The 20,786-nt window shown below is 65.3% G+C and overlaps 2 protein-coding genes across 4 annotated transcripts; one reads left to right on the forward strand and one right to left on the reverse strand.

The window, feature by feature from the left end:
- Window positions 1-2,988: 2,988 nt before the first annotated feature.
- On the forward strand, window positions 2,989-10,850 carry TALDO1 (transaldolase 1). Its single transcript, XM_080816455.1, has 8 exons — window positions 2,989-3,130; window positions 6,150-6,273; window positions 7,172-7,279; window positions 7,559-7,690; window positions 9,610-9,785; window positions 9,947-10,144; window positions 10,353-10,498; window positions 10,680-10,850. Exons 1-8 carry the CDS (start codon window positions 3,034-3,036, stop codon window positions 10,710-10,712), a joined length of 1,014 nt encoding a protein of 337 aa, XP_080672581.1. The 5' UTR covers window positions 2,989-3,033; the 3' UTR covers window positions 10,713-10,850.
- GATD1 (glutamine amidotransferase class 1 domain containing 1) lies at window positions 10,775-18,578 on the reverse strand. 3 transcript variants are annotated; one of them, XR_013967557.1, is made up of 9 exons: window positions 18,485-18,578; window positions 16,748-16,824; window positions 16,105-16,210; window positions 15,634-15,745; window positions 14,641-14,735; window positions 13,858-13,951; window positions 13,588-13,699; window positions 11,751-13,496; window positions 10,775-11,007 (listed from the first exon to the last, which is right to left on the reverse strand). XR_013967557.1 is itself a non-coding variant. In XM_080816456.1 (8 exons), exons 1-8 carry the CDS (start codon window positions 18,546-18,548, stop codon window positions 13,490-13,492), a joined length of 663 nt encoding a protein of 220 aa, XP_080672582.1. In that variant the 5' UTR covers window positions 18,549-18,578; the 3' UTR covers window positions 11,561-13,489. The 3 variants fall into 3 exon arrangements, 1 of the variants encoding a protein (XP_080672582.1); XR_013967558.1 differs by lacking the exon at window positions 10,775-11,007 and having other exon boundaries at window positions 11,561-13,496; XM_080816456.1 differs by lacking the exon at window positions 10,775-11,007 and having other exon boundaries at window positions 11,561-13,496; window positions 15,638-15,745.
- Window positions 18,579-20,786: the final 2,208 nt, after the last annotated feature.

Raw genomic sequence — 20,786 nt, forward strand, 5'->3', positions numbered from 1 at the left:
GCAAGCCCCACGTGGCTCTGGCCCGCAGCCCCCTCTACCCACCCGCCCCTGCCCCGTGCTCCCCCGGCCCGGGCTCAGCCGTGCACGTCTTTCTGCGTCTTCGAGATCGCCCACCTCGGGCCTGTGTTCAGAACCGGCAGGCGAGCGCCCAACAGGTGTCTGCTCAGAGAGCCCGTGTTCGGTTTGTTTTGCTTTCATTGCCTTTTTTCTTCCTAATTTACACACCATGAAACGCACATTTGGAAGTGCTTTGACAAGCGTCTTCCCCGAGGGATCACTCCCCCGGAAGGACACGGAGCTCCCTCCATCACACTCTGAACCTCTGATGGAGAACGTCTCCACCACCCCCGAAAGCCCCCTTGTGCCCTCTCTGGGTCAGCTCCAGCCCTCCTGTCCTGCCTAGGACAGGAGGCCTAGACCGGCCCACAGTGGGGTCCCGCTCTGTGCCCTCCCTTGCCAGGCAACACCGAGCGCGTGAGGTTTACCCGAGCCAGGGGCTGTGCGCCAGCACTTCCTTGGCACCAAGGGGAAGCGTTCCGCTGCCCAGTGTCACCAGTCTGTCCACTTCTGCGGACGGACGTTTGGGTTGTTTCCAGTTTGGAGCTGGAGTAAAACTGCTGGGAAGATCTGGGTGCAAATCTTTGCGTGGACATGGGTTTGTCTGAGGAAGGGAGGGCTGGTTTGCGCGGTGACGTGTGCTGAGCTTTCAAGCAGCCACGTGACGACTCTCCTGACGTCCCCGTGCACCGTTCCCCACCAGCAAGGTGGGAGTGCTCCCGCCCCACATCCTCACTGACACTTGAGATCGCCGATCTTTTGGTTTTACTTTTAAAAGATTTTATTTATTTATTTGACAGAGAAAGAGAGCGAGAGAGCATAAGCAGGGGGAACGGCAGGCGGGGGTGGGGGAAGCAGGCTCCCCACTGAGCAGGGAGCCCGATACGGGGCTCGATCCCAGGACTCTGGGATCATGACCTGAGATGAAGGCAGAGGCTTAACCCGCTGAGCCCCCCAGGCGCCCCTAGATTGCCAGTCTTTCTAAATGGTTGCCATTTTAGTAAGACACTGGAGAGGTCTAATTGTGGTTTTCATTTGTGTTTCCCTGGTGAATAGTACCTGTTTTCCTCTGTGACACATATTTCTTATTTTTGTATTTCTGTGACGCGTGGAAGGCTCTTTCAACAAAGATGGACCAAGGAGAGTAGTGACTCTTGACCTCTACCTCATAATATACAGAAAATCAGTCTGAGATTCGTCAAAGACTAACACGCAAGCCAAAACTAAAATGACTCTGAAACAACCCACAGGAAAATATTCTTGTCACTTGGAAGCAAGCAAACATTTGTTTTTTTTGAGGAGATACAAAAAAGCACTAACCATAAAGTTAAAAATTGTTATATTGAATTTCATCAAAATTTAAAATTTCTCATTGAAGACACAGTTAAGAAAATGCAAACATAAGCCACAGATTTGGAGAAAACAGCGACAATACACACACATCTGACAAAAAGACGGTCCAGAATATATACAGACCCGGACAGCAGGTACGAGACAGATAAGCTGCCCATACAACCCAGCAGTTCGCTTCCGACGGCGGATTTCGCACACCGCGCCTTTGGGACGCCTTCTGAACTCAGCGTTCCTGGCGTGGGATGGAGTCCCAGTGTCAGAGGCAAGGCAGGAGTCCACCCCTTGTGGATCCGGTTCTGTGCAGGAGAAAACCAAACCACCGGGCCGGCCTCCAGCCGGCTCCTTCCCAGGCGCCGGCACCTGCGTCTGTCGAGTCAGGGCCTGGAGGGCCAGGCCCGGGCTGAGGGCAGGGGGTGCCTCCGCGGCGCCTGCGGCCCCACGAGGACTGGGGGGCAGGGCCTCAAGCCCACTCCGACCTCCAGTCCTTGCGCTGCCCGGGGCGTGGGCCGCCGCTGGCCCCCGGCCTCGCTGTCTGCAGTGGCCGACGGCTGGCAGCATCCGTGGGCCGCAGTCCGGCCACGGCCCCATGCAGAGTCTGCAGCCTGGAGGCCGCCTCCGAGCCACTGCTGGGGGGGGGGGTCAGGGGCCTGGACTCGGCGGCTCCCCCTCCCTCGTCCCTACAGGCCCCTCTGCGTTTTACGGAGCGGCGGGAGCGCGGTTCTGGGCCGGGGAGTCCACGCGGGCGTCTCCTGGACACAGGAGAGCGCGCAGAGCGACAGGCTGTGTTACTCGAGGACACAGAGGAGGCCCCGGGAGGGCGGGCGCCCCACAGGGGGCCGTGGGGGTCTCACGGGGAGTTACCCGGGGCCTTCGACCTTCCGGCGCCTCCAGGGCCGCCCCGGCCGGCAGGGCTGCTGACCACGTCCCCCGCGGCTGCTTTCTTTTCGGGGCCTGGTCGTTCTCCGCTGACCACGGACGCCGGCCCCAAGGAAGGCCCCGCTCAGGCCGCTGCGGCGGGGCGGGCCGGAGCGCTCCCCGCCTCGGGTTCCCTCCCGCCTCCACGTCGGGGCGCGCTGGGGCCGGACCGCGGCGCCCCGGGTCCCTGTCCCCCTCCCCAGCCCCGCCGGGCCCTTTCTCAGTGGGGCGGCCCGCTGGGGACCGGACGCCCCGAGGGTCACTCCGGGCTCCAGCCGCTCCGGGGAACACCCCGCGCAGGGGCGCCTCGCTCCGGAGGCTCATTTCGGGGGCGCATGGCTCGGGGCGCGCCTTCCTCAGGGGGGCGCACAGCGCTCTGGGGGCGCGTCCCTTGGGGACACACCTGCTGTGGGAAGGGGACACCGGTCTGAGGACGCGGGGCGGGGGCAGGAGAGCACAGACGCCGAGATGCGGTCCCCCGAGGGACTGGCCCGGGGAGGGGGCGTGGCACCGGGGAGGGGGCGTGGCACCGGGGAGGGGGCGTGGCACCGGGGGGCGGGGCCGCGGGGCGGGGCGCCGTCTCCGGGGCGGGGCGCCGCCCGGTGGCGGAAGCGCGTCGGCCCCGCCTTCCCGCGCCGCTCTCCGATTGGCTGGCGCGGAGCGGGCCCCGGGGCATTGTGGGCCGCCGCGCTCGGAGTCGGCTTGGCCATGTCGGGCTCCCCGGTGAAGCGGCAGAGGATGGAGAGCGCGCTGGACCAGCTCAAGCAGTTCACCACCGTGGTGGCCGACACGGGCGACTTCCACGGTGAGGCGCGCGGGACCCCGAGCTCCGGGACGCGCGCGCCCCGGGCGGGGGGGAGGGGCGGGAGGGGGCGTCCGGGGTCCCCGGGGGGCGCGGGCCGGGAGGGAGGCGGGAGCGCAGGGCCTGCGGGCCGCGGAAGGGGCAGGGGTGAGGCGGGGCGCTGCGTCCGAGCCGCTGGAAAGCCCTGGGGGAGCTTCGGGGGTCCGCGGGTGCTGGCCGGGCTCGCGGGGCTCCGCGCTCCGGAGGGACTCGGGGCGGCCCCGGAGCGCATTCCGGCCCCGACCGCTCGTCCACGCCGCCCGGGAGCTCGCGGCAGCTCGGGCGCGGAAGGGCCAGGACTGGCGGGCCGGGCCCCGCAGTCGCCTGTTGCACACCCGCTGCGGCCCGCCCCGGGCTTGGGGGGCCGCCCTGGGCGCGCGCACCGGCCGGGGCCGCGGAGCCGCGCGGGTCGGACCCCGCGGTCGAGCACCGCGGAGTTCCCGTGCCGGGGACCTGGGGGTTTTCCGGCTCCGAATCGCGTTGGCGGGAGGGAAGCGGGAAGGGGCGTCTGCGGGCCCCCGAACCGGCCTCGGTCCCGCTCGGCGGCGAACAAACCCGACTTTCAGGAAACCCGGGAAGGGCTGCGCGGGGAGAGGGCGGGGAGGACCGACTTCCGCTCTTTTCTGCTTTCTCACGGCGGCTTGGGAAACCGGGTAGTTCCTCCTCGGTGACCCGCGGAGGGAGCGCCCGCTCTCGGCGGCTTCCGTGCGGGACGCGGGGCCTGATGCGCGGCGGGGGGGGTGGGGGGGGTGGGGGCTGATGGGCCTGGGTCGGGCCTGCAGGCCGGCAGACGTCCCCTCGCGGCCGGCTCCCGGGGCGCCCCTGCTCACCCTGCCCTTTCCTCCAGACCTCCGGGCGCTGACCTGAGTAGGGCAGAGTGTGCTGCAAGCGCGCACCTCCCTGTGCTGCTTCCCTGCTCGACACTTAGACTCGGTTCCTCTCTTCGCAGACAGAGCCTTGGTCTGTCGTTCCTGCCGCTGTCCCTGCAGAGGGGCCTTGGGGCGGCACTTGCTCTTCCCCCCTTCTCAGAAAGGCCGCAGCCACGCGCCGACGTTTCTTCGTAATGCACATTGGCGACCTTGAGAAGGTCCAGTGGTTGATACCGTGCAGCCTTGAACATGGCATCCTTGCAGACGGCGTTTGGTTTTGGGGTCATTTATGACGCGAAGGTTCTTACCTTTGCGGGGGCTGAGGGGTGGGTCACAGGCCGCTATGAAAATACAACCAGAGTCGCCGAGGCTCTCCCCAGCACGGTGCCCCCACCCTGCACCGCAGCTGTTCGCTTCCATACCACGGGGCCCTGAACCCTGGAGCCCGTCTGTTGAACCTGGCTGAGCACTAGTTTTGTTTTTAAGTTTCTCAAAAATCGGCCTTGTCAAGGCCTACTTTTTTTTTTTTTAAAGATTTTATTTATTTACTTGACAGACACAGATCACAAGTAGGCAGAGAGGCAGGCAGAGGGAGAGGGGGAAGCAGGCGGCTCCCCGTCGAGCAGAGAGCCCGATGCGGGGCTCGATCCCAGGACCCCGAGACCATGACCTGAGCTGAAGGCAGAGGCCTAACCCACTGAGCCACCCAGGCGTCCCAAGGCCTGCTTTTATGTAACGAAAGGCCCCTTCAGTACATCCTCCCTCCGTGAGTTCTGACGTGCGGGCATAAACATCGCTCCGGAACGTTTTCTGTCTCCCTCCCCCCTCCCCTCTCCCTCCCCTCTTCCTTTCTTCCAGGCTCCCTGCCCCGTGTGGAGCACACACAAGGCCTGAACTCCTGACCCTGAGATCAAGACCTGAGCTGAGGTGTGCCTGGGTGGCTCAGTCAGTTAAGCGCAAGCTCTTGATTTCAGCTCAGGCCATGATCTCAGGGCGGTGAGATCGAGCCCTGGGTGGGGCTCCACACCCAGCAGGGAGTCTGCTTGAGATTCTCTCTCCCTCTGCCCCCCACCCTACCCCCCCATCTAAAATAAATTTTTTTTTTTTTTAGATTTTTTTAGGAGGGGAGGGGCAGGGGGAGAGAGAATCTCAGGCAGACTCCCTGCTGGGTGTGGAGCCGGACCCAGGGCCTGATCTCACTGCCCTGAGATCATGACCTAAGGCCAAACCAAGAGTTGAACGCTTAACGGACTGAGCCACCCAGGCGCCCCCAGAGCACTTTCTCGTGTTACTATTTTGAAATATAGACTCACAGGAAGTTGCAAAATTAGCCTGTCAAGTCCCATGAATCCTTCCCCCGCTCTCCCCAGTGGTGACATTTTCTGTGACAGGGGTGTGATGTTAGCACCAGGAAGTTGGCACCAGCGTGACATTGGAAAGAGGCAACAGGCCTGGCCCCGTTGAGTGGCCAAAAGCCTGAGTGGGGGTGGGGCGTCCATTCCCAGCCCTGGTTTTACAACACGGGTAGACTTCTGTTGCTTGTGCTCCTGGTGGCGCCCCCGTCACTGTCCTTGGCAGTGCCTGGTCTCCGTCTCTAGTTTTGTCACCAAAGTGTACTTTGAAAAGACTAACTTGCCAAATGGAACTACTGAGCCCGCCGATGGTCTGGAGCAGATGCGAGTTTGAGGGGGAGTGGCCGTGGGGGAGCCTGCAGGTGGGGCTCCGCGGGTTTCCTGGCGTTGCCGGCTCGCTACTAAGAAGGAAGAGAGCCGTGCGTGGGCGCAGCCGCGTCCCTCCCTGTCGCTGGCCTGGGCACCTGCCCACGGTTGCTGGGCTGCAGGAAGTGCCTTCCCAGCTGTGCCAGCTGCCTGCCTCCCCCCTCGGTGGGAGGGGCAGCTCCCCCGGGGGCACCTGGACCTCTGGCCCTAATCTTGGTGGCGGTTGTGTTGTGCAAACAGCCTTCCGGGACAGGGAGGGCGATGCGTGTGAGGTGTGGCTGCTCCCTGCGTGGGGCTGGAAGACACGCTGGCCTCCGCTGGGCTGCCTGGGGCTTGGAGGGACTCGTCTGCAGCGGAAGTCCACTCACTCTCCTGCTGTGCACCCTCTTTCCCTAGCCATCGACGAGTACAAGCCCCAGGATGCCACCACCAACCCGTCCCTGATCCTGGCTGCGGCGCAGATGCCGGCCTACCAGGAGCTGGTGGAGGAGGCCATCGCCTACGGCCGGAGGCTGGGCGGGTAAGCTCGGGGCAGGGCACCGTCGGCCTGCGCCCGGGTTTAGCCGCGCAGCCGCACACTGGTTCGCTCTTAGACTCGGGGATGGGACCTGGGTGTCTTCATCAGCCTCACCTGTGCCGCTCGCACGTGGTGCCGCCGCCGCAGGGCGTGTCCAGTTCAGTGCCCAGTTTTGTTTAAGGGACTGTGCACCCCTGTAAATACCGCCCCAGTTAAGATGCACCCCAAAAGTCCCCTCGTCCCCTTTCGTGGTGAATGTCCCAGCCATGGCAAGCACTGACCTGTCGTTTGAGCGTCTGGTAACAGCTTTGCTACAGGAAGACTCGCCCAGTGCAGTCCAGTTTGTCCTGGTAAATTTTTTCAGTGGTGCAGCCATCACCACAATGCAGTCTGGAATGTTCCCTGGTGCCCCTGCTCCTCCCCCAGGCAACCACAGGCCGGTTCTACTCGCCCTCCCTGTGCCTTTTCCTGATGGCGCTCGAGGTCTCTGGGGGGGTGACGGTGCCCCGCCAGGTGGGGGCCTGCAGGGACCGAGGCGCAGGCCGCGAGCGGGAGTCCGCCCTGCCCTCCGCCACACAGCCCGCCGCAGCCAGCCCCTCTCCCTCCTCTAGAGGCTTGTCAGGGGCCACGAGGCGGAGGGGTTCCGTCTGGAATGACGTGAAGCTCGGAGGCGGATGGTGGGCCCGGCTGCCCGGTGTGGACGTCCTCAGTGCCCCCGAGCCGTGCACCTCGATGGGTTTAAAGTGGTGGCCATCATGCTGTGTGTTTGCCACGAGTCGGGGAAAAAAACAAGATGGAAGGGAAAGGAATTTGCTGCAAAGGAATGGGAGAATTTATTTTGTAGAATCCTGTGGACTTAAACCTAAAAGCTTTTGGCCTAATTTGTCTCCTTGAATTTCAGGTCGCAAGAGGAACAGATTACAAATGCCATGGATAAACTTTTTGTGTTGTTTGGAGCCGAAATATTAAAGAAGATTCCGGGCCGTGTGTCCACAGAAGTAGATGCGCGGTAAGGACTCGGGGTCGTGGGGGTCGAGGGGCCAAAGCCGCATCTGGTGTGGAGACGCAGCCGTGGTAGCGAGCGCTCGGGGCGGCTCCCCTCGGAGAAACCGACCGTGGCGGCCCTTCCTGCGACGTGCAAGCTGGGTAGATCCTGGGGAGGAACGAGACTGTGCGGCGGGCCTCGCTGCACCCCGTGTGGGGCTGGGCAGGCTGCGGGCGCCCTCTCGCTCTTCCTCGGGGGGCGTCCGAGGCGCGCGGCTCGACAGCGGGCCTCTCGTTCCTACAGGTTGTCCTTTGACAAGGACGCCATGGTGGCCCGAGCCCGGCGTCTCATCGAGCTCTACCAGGAAGCTGGCATCAGCAAGGACAGGATCCTCGTAAAGCTCTCATCCACCTGGGAAGGAATCCAGGCTGGGAAGTAAGCATCCCTGTGAGGAGGGGCCCGCTGGGGGCTCAGCGTCCGTTCCGGGGCTGGGGTTGCGTGGCCATGGGCCCGCTCGACCCGCAGTCCAGAGAGGGCCAGCGTGGGGGGCCGGGTCCCCACTGTTCGGAGACAAGCGAGGCCCCTGTGGGATCCCCAGTCTCCCCCCCCCCCCCCCGTCTCCATCAGTTGTAAGCAGCAGCTTGTCGTTAAACCACACGTGCGTGGCGGAAGAGCCCGGAGCCTTCCTCCCGTGTTCTCGCCCAGAGAGCGCGGACACCGGCACAGCGGGGGGCGAGGGCGTCTCCTCACGCGTGTTCCGCCCGGCACCCGCGGCCGCTCAGCCACCGTTTCTGGCTCTCTAGCCCGCTTGTTTGACGTCAGTAGAATCTCACGAGGCGGCCTTTTGTGTCTGGCTCCCCTCCCCTGCTGGCACGTGTCAGGGCTGTGGCCCCGGTCAGGCTCGTGTGCCCCCGTGTCTACACGTTTTGTGTGTCCACTCACCCTTCCATGGACACGTGGCTGTGTCCACCGTTGGGGCTTGTCACGAGTGTGCTTTTGGGAACGCACGTGCACAGGTTCAGACGTGTGTTCGCTTCTGTGGGCACCTGTGCGGGTGCCGCGTGGGACAGTCCCTCCGTGCTTCGCCGCTCCTTGGGCGACCCTCTGCTTCCCGCTGGTGCCGTCTGCAGCCGTCCTGCTCTCCTTTTCCGTTTACTCAGTTTTTCTGTTTGTTAGCAGTGGTTGGAATATTGTTCTGAGGCTCCTAGAAGTTACTGCTGACACCAGGTCAGCCGGTCCCGCTCACGCCCACCCTCTCCCGGGAGCCCCTGGCAGCTAGTCTCCTCAGTCCTCGGGCGGATAAACCAGGGTAGCGCGGCCAAGCCAGGAAGACTCTGCCAACGAAACAGAAACTCAGAGGAGGCTGCCGGTGCCAGGGTCTCGGGCAGCGGTGCCCGGGGTCACTCACACCGCTAAACGGGGTCCAGATCAGAGTGGGCCAAGTGTACCTGAGCCACTCCCGGGGCCGCAGCCACACAGTTTCCTAAGGCTGCAGATGTGCCCCGCAGCGGGGTCAGCAGCGCAAGGTGGTGTGGGGTAGGAAGAGGGGCTGGGGGTGTCCCTGCTTGGCAGTGGCGCTAAGCGGCCCTCGGGGTCGTGCAGGGCAGCCCCACGGCGGGCGCGGCTTTGTCTCGTGCCATCCCGGTGCTGAGGAGAAATGGATGGTCTCGTCCTGGGGGGCGCTCCTCCTGGGCTGTCTCCCGCAGTCTGTGCTCTGTCTCACACTCTCCGTGGTCACCCTCCCGGCGCGCCCCACAGGTTGGGTCAGACCAGCACGGCTGCTGGGCCCCACGGAGGCCTCCTGAGGGCACCGGCACCAGGCACGCAGGCCCTAGGAGAGGCTGGCCCTGCTGCAGGCCGCCCAGGCCTGTGGCGCCGCCGCCACCGCGTCCGCGTTCCCTGCGGCCGCGCTTCATGGATGCTACTGGGGGGCCGCAGGGCGTGGGTCCCTCTGACAATGTCCCTGGTGGAGAGAGACACGGCCAGAGGGGCCTGAGCGCAGGCTTAGCTGTCACAGCCCACTCCCCAGCTTGCAGCAGTGTGAGCACTGCCCTACCGGCCAGGCTCAACCCCAGGACGTCCCAGTGGATTAGGGGGCGGGCAGGGGGGCCCCTGGGAGGCTGCAGGTCACCGGTGGGACGGAGGGCAGGTCGCCACTGCGGTGGGAGGGGACTTGGGGGTCTCTGGCGGCAGCCCAGGGGCCCAGGCGCACCTGCCTGGCCCAGGGAGACCCACCGCGATTCTCAGAGGCCTGTCTTGGAAACAGGTTTATGAGAGAAGCCAGGCAGAGCGCCCCAGCGGGTGTTGCACACGTGAGCCGCTGTGCTGACCCCGGGGGGGCCGTGTCCCCGCAGGGAGCTGGAGGAGCAGCACGGCATCCACTGCAACATGACGCTGCTCTTCTCCTTCGCCCAGGCCGTGGCCTGCGCCGAGGCGGGGGTGACCCTCATCTCCCCCTTTGTGGGCCGCATCCTCGACTGGCACGTGGCCAACACAGACAAGAAATCCTATGAGCCCCTGGAGGACCCGGGTGAGCTGCCCGTTGAGAGAATGGGGTGGGGGCGCACAGCCAGGCTGGGGGTACAGCTGGGTGGAGGGGGCACAGCCGTGGCAGCTCTGGACCCCGCCCTGGGCGGGCACTGCCTCCGGCACGCGCAAGGCCACTGGGGAACACCGTGTGTGCCGTCCCAGGAGTGAAGAGCGTCACCAAGATCTACAACTACTACAAGAAGTTCGACTACAAGACCATCGTCATGGGCGCCTCCTTCCGCAACACCGGCGAGATCAAAGCACTGGCCGGCTGCGACTTCCTCACCATCTCGCCCAAGCTCCTGGGGGAGCTGCTCAAGGACAGCAGCAAGCTGGTGCCCGTGCTGTCGCCCAAGGCGGGTAAGCCCTCTGACCCTTGGCTGGCGGCCACCTTCGCCCTCGTCTGAGCGCGCGGAGGTGAGGGACTGGCCCGAGGCGGCCCGTGTCCCGCCCGGGGAGGGAGCCTTGCTGGGGCCCTGCCCAGATGCTGGGCGGCCGGACCCCGCAGGAGCTGGGACACACGGGGGTGCGGGCGGCTGTGGGAGGCCCCGGTGCCTGTCCTCCGCAGCACAGGCCAGCGACCTGGAGAAGATCCACCTGGATGAAAAGGCCTTCCGCTGGCTGCACAACGAGGACCAGATGGCGGTGGAGAAGCTCTCGGACGGGATCCGGAAGTTTGCTGCGGACGCCGTGAAGCTTGAGCGGATGCTGGTGGTGAGTGCCCCACACTCGGGGGCAGAGCTGGAAGGTGTTGCGGGGAGCCGGGGGGTGTCGACTCCCCTGGCCGCCTGGACTCTGGCCCACAGGTTCGGGACCCCCTCCCGCAGCAGCCCTGGCAGGGGCAGGGCCATGGGCATGCACCGACCTCTCACGCTCTCCCTTTCTCCCTTTCTAGGGCCGCATGTTCAGCACAGAAAACGGAAAATAGGGCCACGCCTGAGCCGGGCCACAGATCGGGGCCGTCTGAATCGGGGCCGATCGCACATGCCTTGTGATGAATTTTGCATTTTTTACCAATTGGGGCAGGGATGGATCACAGAGTCTACATAAAATTTTGCCTAATTCATTCACGCAGTCACTTGTGCCACGTTCCTCTTCCTGGTCCAGCACCCCCTTCCCCTGCCAGCTGCCCTGGTGCTCAGCTCCGTGGGAGGGGGTGGTGCCACCTTGTGGGCACGATTGGTGTGTGCAGGCTCTCAAGCTGCTGCTGCTCTGGTGACCCGCTACAGGGGGAAAGGGCTTGGTGAGGGTGGCCCCTCCCACGCCCCCCGCCCCCCCCCCCCGCCCAGCCAAGGTCGGTGCACAGGGAGCCGGGTGTCAGGAACAGGTCTGCTGAGATTAAGGGGCCAAGCTCTGATGCCCAGATGCCCCGGCATCTGGTCTCCGTCCACCCAGGCTGACAACTAGCTCTGCAGAGGCCCCCTGGCCACCTCCCGAGGGCAGGAGCAACACGACACACAGTGCAGGGCCTTGGGGAGGGGACGCACTGCAGGCGCCCTGGCCTGGCCCCAGCAGGTCTGGCCTGTGCTGAGCGCAGCCCCCAAAGTGTGCAGGGGGCAGCGGGGTGTCCAAGTCCTGGACAAGGCTTTGCACCTCTGGCTGTGTCCCAGCGCTCAGCAGGCAGGTGGATGGCCAGCTGCTCAGCAGGCCGCACCCCAGGACCTGCAGGTCTGGGTCACACGTGTGTGCACACAGAGCTAATGTCAAGCCTGCCCACCCGCTCACCTGTACAAGCTGGTGATTTTAATACTTCGAGCCCTGCGGACCACCGAGATTGGCTGGTTTAGAGATTTTACTGTTTGAAGCAGTCTACACCGCACGTGGGGCACAGACTCCCCACTCGCCCAGAGACACAGGTGTGCGCTCCACCGAGCCAGCCAGGCACCCCGACCCCCCGACAGGAGGCATCGTGTTCACCTGCACCCCTCACCCCCCCGACAGCGACTGTTTTGTATAATGGACTCACACACACCCGAGGTCTGCCTTTGCAGGCCGCCGTCTAGATTCAGTCTGCACGATGCTCCCAGGATCCCATTCCTCTTCCTGGCCAAATGACGTCCTAGCACACGGCTACTCGCGCGGTCTGGCAGTGACGGACGCTCGGGTCAGGGAAACTACGGTTTGTTAAGTCTCTCTGTTATGGCGGATGCTGCTGTCACAGGCACTCACAGGTCACTCCTGTGGGGCTGTCGGTTACTTCCAGTGGGTGGATGGCCTGTGGGGACACCCCAGAGTGGCAGTAGGCCTGGGGTGTCTGCACCCCCCCCAAGCCTGATGGCAGCCCCCAGCCCCGCACCCTGCACGTCGCAAAGCCAGGACCGAGCTGCCACGGCCACCTAGGGTACGGGACCGTGGGGGGCCCTGCCCTGCACCGACCCAGAACCCAGGGTTCATCTGGCCGAGCTCGGGAGTGTTGGTAGAGCTTCACGGGTCACAAGAGACGGAGCCCACGAGGCAGGAACTTCAAAGCAGCTCGTCAGAGACGTCGGCCACCCTGCGTGGTGACCGAGGCCCGGAGGACCCAGGCCTCTCGGTGGAGCCGGCCGGCCTGGCCGTGGCGTCAGGAGCTCCTGACACGGTGCCCCCAGAAAAACTGCAGAGGAGCAGGGCTGCATCTCCATGCTCTGTGGTGCGGGGAGGCCTCACCTCCTTCCCGTCTTCCGCTGCGGGGGGTCAGACGCAGCAAAGCCACACAAGCCAAGTCAGGGAGGGGCACAAGCCAAGGTGGCGCGCAAGAGGACCTGCCCAGCCCCTGGAGGCCCGCGAGCCCAGAGGGTGAGCGGCCACATCGGGACGGAGGCCCCCCCCCTCCCCGCGCAGGCCTGTTGAGGCCCGGGTCTACACACAGATGTAGACCCAGGGGCGCTGCTCCAGGGCTCCGGGCCAGCAGGACCCGCACTTTGGTCACTCTACCTCGAACGCTCTGGGGCAGCTGCAAACCCACACGCCACGTGGGCAGGGCTCTGGGCGAGCAGTGCTGCTCGCTGAAGACCCAGCAGTCTCGGCGTCAGAAGCGACGGCCCCACGTGGTGTCACCGTCACACTCAACCCACACACACGGCAAGGATTAAAGTCAGGGCTGCTCCTTCAGCGCCCAGTGGTCTGGGGCCTGTCTGGGGGCCGGGAGCCTGTGTCCCCCACAAGCTGCCCCCTGGCCTTGGGCAAACGGGAAGTGCCAAGCCAGCCCCAGGCAGCGGGACCACAGCCTCCCCCGCCCGCACCTACAGGAGTGGGGGGCAGCACAGAGGCCTGGGCCCTGTCCTCACCACACACAACGGCGTCCTGGCGCCACCACCAGAGAGACTCGGTCAGGGTGGACAGGGACAGGCAGAGGGGAGGGACCAGCCAGCAGGGCACAAGACCACCAGAGGATCCAAGACAAACACGGGGACCCCCACGGCCGACTCCCACGGACCAACTCTCTGAGCCAAACTCATGCGGAATTCTCAGAGACCACCTGACGGCCCTGAGCCCCTCCACCACTCTGGCCCAGGGAAAGCAAGTGGCCTGGGGGTGGGGAGAGCAACCCCTCCCCCAGAGCTGACACTCCTCAGGGCTGATTCTCAGAGGCCTCCAACAATCCCACTGGGTCCAGCTGGGCATCCAGAAGTCACTCTCGGGCTGTCACGGAGGCGGGGTCCCTGGAGGCCCGAGGAATCCGGTTGTCTAGAGGGGGCAGTGTCCGCTGGCAGGCAGGAAGCCATCTCACTTCCTATGGGACAGGTCAGGTCGAGGCTCAGGTTCCAGCAAAGGGCTGGTCAGGAGCTAGGACCCTGCCCCCCATGTCGTCCACGGCTCCTCACCGGCCACCGCAGAGAAAGAGCAGGTTGTGCACGGCCGGGACAGTGGAGCTGGCATTCTGGCCTGTGACCAGGTGGCGGTCCAGGACCACATGCAGGGCGTCGGGCTCACTGGCTGCAGGACGTCCCGAGAGCGCGGGCTTCAGGCGGGCTCACAGGCCAGGCGCACCCTGAGAACCGGGCCCCTTCCCTCTCAGGGGCCCCCCGAGTGCCAGGCGGCCTGCCCGGTCTCAGCTGTGGCCCCTGGCCGGCGCCTCCCCAGCCCCGGCTCACCACTGAAGCTGGCGCCAGCATCCTTCACGAAGTCCTCCACGACGAGGGGCAGGCGGGCAAAGCCAGGTGCCCTGACGAGCTCGTACACGGAGGGCTGTTGGGGAGGGGGTTCCCACCCCCAGGTCAGGGCACCACAGTGCCCACGGCTGCCCTCCCCCAGCACAGGCCCGTAAATGCGCTGAGCGGGCGGCCTCCAGCGGAGCCCCCAGCAGACGACGGAGGGGGGGTGGGGGGCGGAGAGCAAGGAACGGAGCCCCGGGAGGGGTGCGGGGAGGCCACTGCTGGCCCGGGGTTGCAGGGGCGCACACTGAGGTGGTGCTCCTGTGCCTCTGCTCCCCCAGCCCCCTGCACCACCTGCCAAGCTGGCCTCATGCAGCCCCAAATGGTCAGGCTTCAATCTTTGCACGTTAGACCTCCCTCCGGTCCCCCGGCCGGCGGGCTCCCTCTCCAACTCCAGGCCCTGCACCCACATTTCCTGGCCCCAAAGACTATCCTGCACACGACAGGCACAAAAACCACGTCAGCTCCTTCCTTGGCACCCCAAAGTTGCCCCGTACCCCGCTAAGAGCCCCCTGCGCTTCCCTCCCCGTGTCCAGAGCCACGGGCCGTGCCCTGGAGGCCACCCTGGGTGTCAGCAGGGGAGGGGATGGGAGAGCAAGCAGCACAGCCACCAGCCTGTGGTCCTGGTCTGGGCAAGTGACTGTCCGCCTGCCAGAGGGGACAGTCCCTGAGTTCTCAGGCACATATGCAGGTCTCTGATGCCTGGGACCATCCAACACTCACCCCCGTGACGCTGTAGCCCCGGAAGACCCAGGATCGGTCCTCGTTGGTGGCACAGCACAGAGCCGCGACGCCGTGGCCGACCGCACAGATGGGCTCTGAAAGTAAGAGAAAGTCTAAGGCCGTGGACACCCCCGGGGGCCCCTGCCCCTCTCCCAACACCTCCCACCTCCAAGCGCCCTCCCCACCAGTCAGCTTCTGCGCCAGGACTAGGCTTGGTTCACAGCTGTTTCCTCAAGTTTTGGCCAAAGAACAGACGCAGGCAGTCACAGGGTACGGCAGGCCCAGTGACCAAGCCCTGGAGTGCAGCAGACCCACGGCCGGGCGTGGTGGGCAGTGTGGCAGACGTCCCCGCCCCTGCACTGCTGCAGCCCACCTGCGAACACCGTCCCTCCACGGCCCCTCCAGAGCCCCAGCCCTGCCCGACAGTCACCCAGAGCTCTCCCTGAGATCGGGTGGGCGCACGGGCATTGCCACGGCGGCAGTGGCCAGGAACAATCTCTCTCTGTCCAGACCGTGCCGGGACGGGAGGCCCTGCTCCCGCTAACAAAGGACGCTGCGTGGAGCCCCTGGGCTTCTGTCTGCTGGTCCCTAACAAGCATCCTGTCCCCATCAGGCCCAGGCAGCATGCCACATCTCCACAGCACAGCCTTTCTCCCAGCCCCCGCTGGCCTCAAACCCTGAACCCCACGAGGAACAAAGCCAGCACGTTGCCCACCCACCTCAGAGGGAGCTGGGGGGGGTGCAGCCACCGGCCCCCAAGGAACACAGGCAGAGGGCACACAGAAGGAGCGACCTGACGGGCACCCCACTTTGAATGTGTGCATCCCCACGGACAGCCCAGTACCCTCATGCCCTCTGGGGCCAAAATCGGAGGCTCCTCCCATCTGCCCTGTCTGCCCTGAAACATCCCCACTGACCTCTCCCGTCTGCTGGCAGAGCCCCGTTCCTCATTAACCTACATACCCCCAACCATACCCCAGTCCCACACGTCACCTACTGTTCTCCGAGCGGAAGTGCTGGAGGATGCGGGCCAGGGAGCCACTGCTGGCCAGGTCGGCCAGGGCCCCGGGACAGCTGGGAATCAGGAGGGCGTGGTACCGGGCACCTGCGGGAAGATCACAGGCAGAGCAGTCACCGAGAGCGAGGTTGCTGGCTGGGATCAGCTCCCCAAGAGGACCAATCAGACGCCATCATCTGTCATTTCTCCCCACACAGACTAGGGATCCCAAGACCCACAAGCCATCCCTGACTTTTCCGTGTTTCCCTGTGCCACCCACCTCTCTCCTCTAGACAGAGAACTCTGGGCCCAGGATTCTGGATGAATGCTGCCCTGGACAGTCACAGCACTTCGTGGCAAACCAAGTACATCAGAAGCAGAAGCAAGGGAGCACTGTGGAGGCCACAAACCCACCTAGAACCCCCACACCACGAAGCCCCAAGGTCTCAGCAACCTGGGCCCCTCACCATCAATGGACTCCAGCTTGGCAGGGCTGGCATACGCCTTGAGGCGGAAATCCTGCACCCAGCGAGCATTGCCCTCATTCACATCCACAAAGTCCATGGTCTTCCCCTGTAAGAGCACCCAGGGGCTGCAGGTCAGCGGCAGACACCCCACTATTGGCTCACGGGGACCTGAAATGCTGACAAGAGCTTGGGGACAGCCCAGACCCCTCACCCAGCCATGCCACTCCCCACCCCCGGCTGGCCCCAGCTGACCCTCAGTCTACCCCCATAAAGTGCACCCACTGTCCCCCTGGGGATGACAACAGAAGTATGCAAAGTGACAAACACGTAACCCATTGCTGCTGTGACCCCCAGGTCCCATGCCAGAGCAGAGTAGAGAACTCCAGGTGGAAGATCTGCCCCACCCTCACTCTTACATGCAGGGGCTGACCCACGACGAAAGGTCTCCCTTGCCAAAGGGAGGGCCAGAGCCCAGGACACAGGAACCAGAGCCTGATGACCTCAACAGGGCCCCAACCCTCAGCCTTGCCACCTCCCGGAGCTGCACCAACCTCAGGCTCCCTGCTTCTCCGAGGGCAACAGCACTCTTCCGAGACTCACCCCCCCCAAAAGGGACAGACCCCGTGGGCCTGGCTGGACTCACCCCAGGGGTGGCCACCTGTAGGTTGAAGGCGGTGCTGGCCAGCGTGAAGCAGTGAAGGAAGGACTGGGCAGACACACCTGCAAAGTCAACACGGCTCTCAATCGGGCGCTACCCGGCTCTGTGCGCAGGAAGAGGAGCATGACAGTCCCCGCTCCAGACACCCTCGGGGTCTCCTGGTCCCCCACCTCACCATGCTAGGGCAGCAGCCCCAGCCCACAAGCCCCAGCCCCTGCAGGATGGGCTCTCTGCCCAGCCTGGCCACTAAAAGCCTCTCCAGAAGGCAAACTCAAATGCAAGGTCCCCAGGTGCACTCACGGAATCACCAGCGACCGAGCCAACCCCCCACCCCCGGCATTCAGCCGGGGAGAGGTAACAGTGAGCGAGATCTGCGTCCTCAAATGCGGGGCTGTGGCCCAGTGTCGGCAGGAACACGGGTGCATCCCGACCCCCACGGGCTGGCCTCGCCCTTGTCCTCACTTTAGGACACTTGGCCACTGCTCACAAAGCTCCTGGACCCTGCCCACAACGCCCAGTGCAGCTCACAGCCCTCTTCTGCCCATTTCCAGTCCAAAACATTCCTAGCTGCTGGCGGCTGTGGCCCCACCAGGGATATCTGCTTCCAAACGGGCACAGTGTGCATCTTTCCACCTTTACGTCAATCCTGGATGGAATCCCTAAACCCCAGCTTCCCCTTTACCCACCCCCGCGCAGCACGGGGTATTACCGCAGAGCGCAGGAACTGAGCGCAGACGGCACCCACCAACCATCCCCGGACTCTAATTCTGACCTCACTTCCTTGAACCCGGCTTCACCCCTCCTCCAGGGTCTCTGCAGGGCCCCCTCCTGCCCTCAGTGCCCTAGTGGCCTTTTCAGAGCTGTGTCCCCTCCCCATGGCACAGCCACGCCAGTCAACCCCTCCTCACCCCTACCCCACCCCTACCAGCCACCCTTGGTGGTCACCCCCACCTGCCTCTCCAGGACAGAGCCCCACTCCTGACGACTCCTCCCACCGACGCGCTGGGCACGGAGACCCGTCCACCTGCAATTCTCCCAACCTTGCCCACTTGGGCAGCTAGAGTCCGAGAAGAAAGCGGGGCTCCAGAGCCAGACCCCGGGTCCCGACCTGGGCTCTCCGCCACGTGACCTTGGGCTCACTGCTTCCGTCTGACGAAGAAAGCACAGGCGAGGGCCTGGGAAGCGCTCAATCGGGCGCCTTCCGGCTGGTCAGTCAGGCGGACCCCAGCACCGGCCGTGTGCCCTGCGGGAGCCCCACGCCGGCGCCCCGGAACCTCACACGGCAGGACCGAGGGGTTCTCCGCCCCCGGACAGCCCCTCCCCCAACCCCTCCCGCCCCGGCCACAGGCTCACGGCCACCCCCGCGGAAAGGCCCAGGGTCCCACCGGCCGGCTGCCCAACCCCAGGCGCGCACAGGCCGCACAGGCCGGCCCCGCAGCTCCTCGGACCGCCCACCGCCCCTCACCACACCCCGCCGGCGCGTCCAGGACCGCAAGCCCCGGCGCGTGACGCACGGAGGCCCCCACGGGCCAGCACCCTCCGCCCCGAGGCGGCACCCGCTCTCCTCCCACACGAGCGCCGCGCCCCGGGTCCCCCCGCAGGAGGCCAGGGCCGCCGGCGCCGCTCCCCTTCCAAGGCGGAAGCGCCGCAAGGGCGAACCGCTCGGGGTCGGCGGGCCTGCCGGCCGCCGCCGCCGCCACGCGACACGCTCGCGAGCCTCACCCTCGGCGGCGCCGCTGGCCACGAGGAGGCAGGCGGGCCGGCTCGGGAGTCGCTCGGACGCCATGGCATCTGCCAGAGCCGGCGCGGCTTGCGCGTGCGCGAAGCGTGCGTGCGCGTGCGAGTGTGAGTGCGCGCGCGGGGGGGGTGCCGGGAAACGCCGGTCACGTGCTACGGCGCCTGGAGGTGGGGCCGCGGGCAGGGCCGGGCGCATGCGCCCTGTCTTCCCTTGCCCGGAGCCGCCCCCTAGCACGGTTCCGGGGCGGGCGGTGCCGGGCGGGCTGGAGGGCTGCGGGGGGCGGTGCCCGGGGGCTGGGGGGCGGTGTCGGGAGGGCGGCAGGTAGGTGCCGCAAGCGGGCCCGGGGCCGCCGGGGCGGGGGGCGGGGGGCGGGGGGAGAGGCTGGGGGTCGTGCTGGCGGGGCTCAGAGCTTGGCCCCAGGGCGGCGGGAGACGGCGGGGGCCGACTTCCCCGGCCCGACGCCTCGGTAGCCTTGAGCAGACCCCTGGCCCGGGCCCTGGTCGCAGTCGGGAACACGGTGCCTTCCCCTTTTCGTCGTCCCTTGGGACAGGAGCGTGAGCCCGGAGAGAGGACCCCTGCCCGTGGACGAGGGTGCCCGTCCCGTGGATGATGGTCCCTGCCCCGTGGATCCGGGCACTTTACCCTCGATCACTGAGAGTCTGGAGACACAGCACGGAGTGCCCGGGGCAAAGCGCCCTCCCAAGGGGGCTCACGTCCTGCAGGTGGGGGCTTTGAACATGGGTTCACAGGTGACAGCCGTGGAGTGGGCCGGCCAGCGGGGAGAGGGGGTGGGACGGGTGCCGGCTCAGTCGGGAAAATGGGAGGCCAAGAGTGTAAGGAGGCCTCTCCCCTGGGGCGGGGAGGGTGGGGCTTCGGCGGTGGGTGCTTGTGTAGGCAGGGGTGGGGTCTGGAGATCAGGGAGGGGTCTGCAGGTGTCTTCGGGGGCAGGAGGGATGGGTTCTGCCTCCAGGATAGTCGTGGGGAGACAAGCATCCAGGGTCGCTGGGTTTCAGCTGAGTCCCTGGAAGAGGATGGGTGTCCCTTCCTGAGACGGTTCTAGGTGCTGAGTCTGGTGAGGAAATCCGGGTGCCCTCGGCCGAGCTGCATCTGGAGCATCTTCCACTGACTGGGAGACGCGCGGGTCAGCTGCAGACTGTCAGGTGCTCTCTAAGGCCTGGGCCTGGGAGAAGGGAGGCCGGTAGAGGGCCTTGGGCACAGGCTGCTGGTAAAGAGGAACCCCTTGGCCCCCACAGGCCACCTTCCAGGACCCCCTGCTTCAGGCAATAGGGTTTCCTCGAGGTCCAGCCAGTCTCAGTTCTGACTAAAGAAACCTTTGTCGTGGGTAAAAAATGTCAAAGTGGCCGAGGCCAAGCCAAGGACCTCTCCTGGGCACTCCTACCTCCATGACCACCGGCTCTGTCCTCTGCCTGGCGAGGCCGCGCGCTCCCACAGCTCCTGACTACCGGCAACCCCCAACCGCAGCAGGACCCTCCTATTATGAGTGAAGCAGAAGCTGGGGGCTCCTGGCATTGGTAGGGCCTCAGGACAGGGGACAGGAGCCGTGTGGGTGCGTGGAGGACTTTGGATGGAGACCCACAAGCCTGAGGTCATAGGCTGGGCCTAGCCACAGAAAGAGCTTTCTGGGTTTAGGAGGGCTCCCCATGTGGGCATTCGTGGGATCCAGGGGCTGGAGATGCCAGGCTGCAGCGGGGGCCATGGGACCATCCTGTAGGCCCAGCCCCCCCACACACCACCTCAGGGCCACCCTGACACCCACCTCCTCTTGCATCACAGAACTTCATTAGGCCAGGCTGCTCTCCTCTGCCACTAAGAGGACAGATGCGGTAGCTGGGCTGTGGCCCTGTACCATGAGGTTGATGCGTGCAAGTGGGAGCACGCGTGCACAAGTGCGTGTGTGCACAAGTGCGCTCCACTGTACACCTAAGTCCTTGCAGAACGCTTGCCGGATGGACCCACCTGCCTGAGCGGGCTGACAGCCGAGCCCATGTCCTGTGTGTGTCACCCCAACCCCAGTCCGGGGCAGCACGTTTGCCTGGGTCAGTGGCTTCCAGCACACGCAAGGCTGTGAGGGTCCAGGTAGCTCATGGCATCTGGAGTTGGGGTGGGCAGGCTCCACGGGGACAGGTGTGGTGGTATGGGGTCTTGGTCCAGGTCTGGCAGCGGCCTGCCTCTCTATGTGTGCCCCTGTGGGCAATGAGGACTGGACGAGAGGGAGCCAGAGGCCCCGTCATGGTGACTGGGGTTAGCCCTTAGCAGGGCTGCCCC

The sequence above is a fragment of the Martes martes genome, assembly GCF_963455335.1.
Source record: "Martes martes genome assembly, chromosome: 10".
Lineage (NCBI taxonomy): Eukaryota > Metazoa > Chordata > Mammalia > Carnivora > Mustelidae > Martes > Martes martes.